The sequence below is a fragment of the Belonocnema kinseyi genome, chromosome 2 (assembly GCF_010883055.1).
Source record: "Belonocnema kinseyi isolate 2016_QV_RU_SX_M_011 chromosome 2, B_treatae_v1, whole genome shotgun sequence".
In the NCBI taxonomy this organism is placed as follows: Eukaryota; Metazoa; Arthropoda; class Insecta; order Hymenoptera; family Cynipidae; genus Belonocnema; species Belonocnema kinseyi.
In genome coordinates, this window is record NC_046658.1 from 69,626,967 (window position 1) to 69,634,557 (window position 7,591).

A 7,591-nucleotide genomic window follows, 5' to 3' on the forward strand; every position below is an offset into this window, starting at 1 on the left:
TAGAAAAACCATGTAAAAAAAGTTCCTGGAAATTTGTATCATGTGCTAAAGTCATCTCACAATCCATATCATGTGAAACTTGGTGATACACCTTTATAAATGGACCGCTATTGTTTTCTTTGTTTTTATTGTTCGAAATCAAGATCTGAGCTGTTGCGAGTGGTTCTTAATATTTACTCCCTTACTTAATGTTTATATTTTTCCATTATGAAAAACACTTTTTAATTTACATGCAATCTTGATTAAAAATTTTTAATTTGGGCAATTCTATGTGCTCTCAAATTTTGAAGTTGGCAAGTTTAAAAATAGCAAAGATTAAAGATTATTTCAAAGTTTCTCATTTGGAACGTAATTAAATGGTTCGGCATAAAATCGATGGGAAAATCCTTTCAATGGTATTATTACTTTACGATTTTTACCAAGCATTACCTGAAGGATCAGAAAACCGAACTTGATCGAACTTTGACCGAAAGGGCTTTTCCATACATTCTATGTGGCATCCTTTATATTTTATGAAATTTATTAATAATTTTTAGCAGTTTGAAGAATCTTCACATAAAAATCTGTCAAATCAGTAAACCGTGAAAATTGTAATGTTTCTGGATGCTGAAATGTCAAAAAGAATTATTTTTCTTGTAATTGAATTTCAATCCTAATTAAAAATCGCAAAAATTTGAAAAGTTAATTAGCTTTGAAAGTTAAATTTATTTTTAAACAAAAATAGATTGCAAGCATATACTTTTAGTGTAGTAATGACGAGAGTGAAAAATTGTAAATATTGAGTACCACTGTCTCATCGTTCGAGACTTAATTGACGTCCGGAGAATGATATAGACGTTCTACTTACGTTTTTTTTCATTTTCCGCGAAGTCTACGTCATTTTGAGAGGGAGGCTGCTTTTTCTTTTCTACCATTATACCAAATATAGAATACTGAAATAATCCAATTCGCGGAAGTAAGAAAAACGAAGAAAACATGATAGCGGAGAGAGGTTAGTTGACTTGGAGGTTAAGTTCACGCACCCAATATTTTTATAATATTTGATCTTCAAGCTCATGATCAGAAAAAATATTTCCATCAAATAATTTAGCCTTTAATGCGTAAAGCATTTAATTAATGAACAATTCGTGGGCAGATGATTAGGCCTCCTAACAGAAATAAATTTTATGCGACTACAAGTGAAATGTGTAATTGAAATGGAAATTATGTAATTTAATGTTATTATGAATATATTGTAATATTGAACATTAATATTTAGTTGCTCCAAAAAAACTAAAACTAACCTATTTTGTGTATTTTTTATTTAAAAATTTGATTTCAGTTACTACATCACAGTTGTTCACACTTACCAAAATTATTATCATGATAGGAATCCGTATTATAAGAAAAAAATAGGGGTTGCGATTAGTTGTCCAGCACAGCACATCTTCAAGATTTACTCGAACAATTACCCAAGGAATAACAACCAGCAATGGTAAACCTTCAAAACAAATTTTATTAATAATTTTTAATTCCAAATTTGTTATTATTAATAAATCATTTTCTTTTATGATTATAATTAGTTCACTTACACCAGCCTAGCCAAATATAAAATGTAATTGCATTCGTATCTCCACATAAGGATGAAAATATCAACCGATGCAAGTACAATGCTTCCATTAATATCCACGAATAATTCACAATAATGCAGTATTGCCATATGCTTGTAACTGCCTTGCAAACCCATGTCTGGAAAATATTTCATTAGAAATATTTGAAAAAACGCCACATATAGGATAAAGGCATCAGTGGCCGTTCAAACAATACGTAATGATTTACTTTAACATTAGGGTAATGCTTGAGTAGACCCCCCCCCCCCCCCCTAAGAGAGTTATGTACGAGTTGAGCAGCTTCCCAGCAGTGAGCCTCTGATGGTTAAGATCATATTTAAAGCTACATAAAAAGTGATTGTCTAGTTGATCAACAAAGATTCAGTATCCAATATTAACTTACATTGCGTTCCTTAATAAACATTTTTTCCCCGCCTACATAGACAAAGTCTGTAGAAAGGCCTGTTCCTTCAAGAAACAGCCAGTCTTTGAAAAGAGCCATGAATGCCCGAACAATGAAAGATGCAAACAGATGCATATGCAATCTGTTTCGCGGATTTTGTAACTTTCTGAAAACAAGAGTGTTAAAATAATTTTTGCACCCTTTTATTAAAAGTAATTTTATATATTCTTCCAAGATATTATTTCATTGTAACAGATTGAGTCTAATAACAAAAGTTGTATTGGTACATACCTGTGCAGAAAAAAAGTGAGAAAAGCGATTACCAAAACTGTAAAGGAAGTTGCGTAGCCCACTTGAGAGACAGCCTTAATTATTGGTAACCATTTCTAAAAAAAACAATTGGTGAATTAAAAACAATTGGTGAATTAAAAACACTTGATGAAACTACTTTTTTATAACAATTTGTTTCTTAAAATTAAATAAAAGTTTATTAGTTTGAGGGGTACTCTGATACGCAGTTCACACCGTATCGTTCTGCACTATACCAAGCAACCATCTGTCTGGTATATGTAGAAATATTATTTGATTTATAAGATTATAAGTGAGTTCATTTACAAAAATCGGTCACATGGTAAGCTGGTAAATGCCATTCTACAAAATTGCAAACGTTTACTGTTGAACAATTTAAAATTAAAAGGTCTTTAAAAATAAACATTTTTCTTGAAATGAATTACTGATAGTTACTGAAAAATATATTGATACACCACTAAGAAGATATTTAAGAAATCAGGAAACTCTAAAATTAGTGGAAAGTTTGCATTATTATGGTGTACATTTATTTTGTCCGAAATTTCATGCATGTACCCCCCCCCCCCCCAAATTTGTTCGAATTCATAAAAAATAATTATGTTTAAAATACGTTTCGTTTTTAGTTTCGTAACATTTTTTTTAAAGTATTTTTTTTTAAAAAAAGTGAATTAAGTCTTTCGAGCATTCCTCTCACATACTTTCCCCACCCTGTTCCCCCTACATTCTCCCCGCCACCTCGTTTCCTTTCTTTAGAAAACAAACACGACGGACGGACTCGCGACCGAAACTTTAAGAGTTTCTGTCCGGGAATAAGAAACCCTACAAATGATATTTAAAGGCCCCGCAAGCCCCATGAAGTTTAACACATATTTCCTATAAGAAAAAAGACGTTTTTATACATTTTATTCAGAATACTCAATATTACTTTTGTGGAGTTCTTACACAACATTTCTCTTAACAATTAACCGCAGAATACGAATAAAAAATTACTTCTTAAATTTCACTCGAATAAGTTTGTTTTATAAGGTCCCTAAAAATTGCATACGTACAAAATTTTATTTTCTGAGTTTATGACGCTATTTATTTATTTTGTTTTTGTTTCTTTGAGTAGAAACTGTTTCTAATGGATTACAAATTATTTGTACTGACAAATTAATGTTAAAGTCAATTTTTTGAACGATTTATTATTCTTTATGAAAATTTTCTTTTAGAATAGTGTTAGAAAGTCGCGGTTTTTTCTGAATTTTTCAGCTTACTTTCAACTTTTTAGATATAGAACGAAGCAATAATCAATCAAAGTTATTAAAATAATTGTTTATGCAATTTAACAAAATCAATTACTTAAACCATGTATTATTCTTTATAACTATCATCCGTTATAGACTGGACCTTGGATATAATCAGTCCGGATTTGCTTGGTTCCGAGAATTGATCAAACCGGCATTAAATCCAAGTTTCAATGTAGTAATATCAAAAACTTGTTGATCTTTCTGAAATTTGTACACTGAAAAAAGGACTTCTGGTGCCAAGTGAATTTTACATGACTGAAGTAAGTGAAAGTCCTGTTTATTTTCAAAGAAATATTAATTTGAGGAAAATTAATACAACCTATTTGTCGGAAGGAAGTATTTTTTTGAATCAAAGAAATATTAATTGAAGACAAAAAATATACATTTTACACCAAATAAAGGACTCATTGTTCCAAATGAATGTACCATGAATTGGTATAAATATTTCTTTAGAATGGGGAAATGTGGATTGATGGAAAGAAATATATTTGAGGTTTTCCGTTAGATATTCAGTTGGCCCTTGTCTCCGTATTGGAACAAATATTTCTTAGAATACAAGAAAATTCACCGGAAACGGTTTACACGCCCCTGACTGTTTACATCCGGAGCGGGCTACAATGAGTTAGTTCCCACCCACTGTCAGCCCCATAATCGGCGCTATAGAAGATTTTCACAGCATTTTTCTAAATAAGCAGCTGCATTTTTTAAGCTTAAATCATAATTACCATTGTTATTATTATGCATATTTCATTTTAAAAATATACATAATTTAAAATCTTAATAATCCTGAAACAGAAAAATTCGATGAAAAATCCACCCCCAGCAGGAATTAAACTCGGGTCCACCGAGTGTAAAGTCCACAGCGTTGACCACGACGCTACCACACAATGGAAATTCTAAGGCGGAAAAAGGTTCAAAAGGTCTAGATTAGTTGAAATGTGATTAGTAGTTCAAAGAAATATATATTTGATTCAAAGATTTCGATTCTTTGAGCTGATTCGGAAGCATTTGAATCAATAATTTTCCCATACTTGCATCAAGAATTTAGGTTTATTTAAATCAAAGAAATAATAATTTAATTAAAAATAATTTTAATTGAATTACATTATATATTTTTTTGTCACAAAGGGTTTATGCATTTATAGCAATGTAGCATTTATTTAGATGAAAAAGGTATTGTGTTTACATAAATTGTTATTTATTTAGTGGAAGAAAATATTTTATTTGATTAGTAGAATTAAATTATTTAAAACAAATAAACATTTATTCCAACGAAGTAATCATTTTTTTAAGTCATAAACTTATTAATTTGGCCTTATTTATTTGAAGTGAATCCTTTTTTAGATTAAAGAAATATATTGTTAAATTAAATATCCATGTTTTTTATTTGAAGAAATATTTCTTTGGCATTTATGGAGAGGTTTAGATACGGATCTTCGTCTTAAAATTCCAATGTCACGTTAGCGTCGCAGTCAACGCTGTTGACTTTACACTCGATGGGCCCAAGTTCAATTCATGCTGGGAAATCAATTCATGCAAAGAAATATTTTTTTGAATCAAGAGATATATTTTTGTTCTTCAAATATTCAGAAATTTGCTGCGGGGAAATAGTTTTTTGAACCTATAAAATATTTGCTTGACCTTAAAATACACTTCTTTCCTTCAATACATATTTTCCCATCTCAAAGAAATATTTATTCCAATCCATGCGACATTCATTTGAAGTAAAATGTATATTTTTTGACTTAAGTTAATATTTCTTTGATTCAAAGAAACATTGCCTTCGACCAACAGGTCGTATTTATTTGCCTCTAATAAATTTTTCTTTGAAAATAAACAGGACTTTCACTTACTTCAGCCAAGTAAAATTCACTTGTTACCAGTAATCCTTTTTTCAGTGTGTATTAGAAACAATTTTTACTGAAAGAAAGAGAAAAAATAATAATAATTAGCGGAAATAACTCACACAACGCGTGAAATTCAAAAAGTAATTTTTCTTTCGTGTTCTATGGCTAAATGTGAAGCAAAATGTTGAGAGTCAACTCGATACACCTAATATTGACTGTTCTCACTAAAATGTACAAAACCTTTTTTTTCTTATTGGGAATACGTGCTCAACTTGATGGGGCTTGCGGGACCTCTAAATATAATTATTTTCTAACAAAAAAAACGTATTTATTTTTGTGCGGATTCAAACAAATTTGAGGGCATATATGCGAAAATTCGTGAAACAAATTCTAATATATTTTTGGGCCACCCTAGTGTACATGCGTAATAACTTTTCAATTTGTATAACATAATGTAAAAGCTCTCACAATGGCCAGTGTGGAATTAATGATTGCTTCTTCATATTCTGTAGTATCGCCATCGAGATCCGTGATGGCAGTTATAAATTTTTCATCAGATGAAATACAAAGGGAATAATTGCTCCATGAAACACCGTTTTTATCTCTAAACCATTCCCCATTTGGCAAACATTCTTTAATAGCTAAGATTGTCTTTGAATTGTATTTCGGCAAAGACTGAGGACATGGTAATGTTGCAGTTTCAGAAGCTACTGTTCGAGGCCAACATAATATTGAGTCAAAAAATGGCGAACATGAAGGCCTTGTGTCAGTTTTTGTCAAGTTCATAATATCTAGAATGAAAGTAAAAAATTTTTAATTACAATAAATTGACTTTTTGTAAGTTCGTAAAGTTTCATTTTTTAATATTTTTTTAATTGTCTACTTAACATAAGAGACCGTACTTAAATTACGTAACAGCTCACGGAGTGTGTAGAGATTTTTTTACGATTTGATCCGGTAGAGAGGTAGTTCTTAATTCATGTACGAAATTTTTGGAAACTTGCAAGTGAAACATATAATTAGCTGTAACTGTACAGAAATTTATTATGATTTTAAATTTAGAAGCCAAAGAAACCTGGTGAGTCAAAAACGAACATAGCCAATAACAATTTTTATTAAAGTCAGACAAATTTTATTGGTCAGGGATTTATAAAAAGAAATCTGGCGAAAGTCAGGAAATTCCTATAACTTTAAATAACTTTTAAGCAGGATAAATTTGAAATTTTTCGTTTTGCGGTAACCCTGACATAATGTTCTTGTTAGTAATTAATTTATTTGTCTTTAATTTATATTTATTTTTTTCTTGATGTTGCTTCCCCCTACAGATTATCTTTCTACACGGAGAGAAATTTCGGGAGATTAATTCACGGCACTACTCCTTGATTTTTTTTAATTTGGCGCGAGACCTAAGATCTCGGAACCCTTGCTTTTAAAGATTTAAAGCATAGATCTCGAAGTTTCAGGAACTAGGCCACGCCCCTTTGGTTTCAGTTCTCAAATTCTATGCTTCTAAGTCATAGAGTCCGAGACTTTAAATCACCTAAAAACTGTAGCTCTAAAATCACGCGCTTCCGTGAAATAATTTCTTGAAATTTCTCTCCGTGTAGACCCAAATTTTATTTTTTGTTAAGAAATGCAACAATTCGGTTAAGAGCTCATTCTTTTTTATAGAAAAATCAACTGTTTTGATAAATATTCGTCTTTTTGGGTTGAAAATTCAACTATTTTCGTAAGAAACTTATATTTTGATTAAGTTCATATCTTACTATTTAAAAGGAGACTAAAATTTTTTTATGAAGATTCTACTAATTTGTTCGAAAATCTGCCTTTTTGATAAAAAAAATTCATTTATTTTAGTAGAAATTGCATTTTTCTTGCATAAAAATGCAACTACACTGGAACCGCGTTTATATCAGCTCTCGCTTATGCATAAGCGAGAGCGATATACATGTATATCCTCTCGCGCTTATATCCCTGCTATAGCTCTTATTTATATCCGCTCGGCATCCATCAACTCTCAGTTGACTAACAAGGCAATTACCACGCAGCGCAGCAATTGTGGGTGCGGATGCAATAAGGGCACATAAAATTTTTTCGTGCGAAAACGAAGTCCCCTGGAGGCTTTAGAAAAAATTTTCGAATTTTAATTTTCAA

The 7,591-nt window shown here is 30.9% G+C and overlaps 1 protein-coding gene across 1 annotated transcript in view; it reads right to left on the reverse strand.

Moving 5' to 3' along the window:
* The window catches only part of LOC117182710 (glucagon-like peptide 1 receptor), a gene marked incomplete at both ends in the record, with an annotated part of 6,046 nt that extends 2,679 nt beyond the window's left edge, over window positions 1–3,367 (reverse strand). The window contains 6 exons of the mRNA XM_033375814.1: window positions 420–450; window positions 1,350–1,480; window positions 1,572–1,728; window positions 1,993–2,158; window positions 2,284–2,378; window positions 3,347–3,367. Of these exons, the coding sequence (XP_033231705.1) occupies window positions 420–450; window positions 1,350–1,480; window positions 1,572–1,728; window positions 1,993–2,158; window positions 2,284–2,378; window positions 3,347–3,367 (601 nt within the window). The remainder of the gene's footprint in view (window positions 1–419; window positions 451–1,349; window positions 1,481–1,571; window positions 1,729–1,992; window positions 2,159–2,283; window positions 2,379–3,346) is intronic.
* Window positions 3,368–7,591: the final 4,224 nt, after the last annotated feature.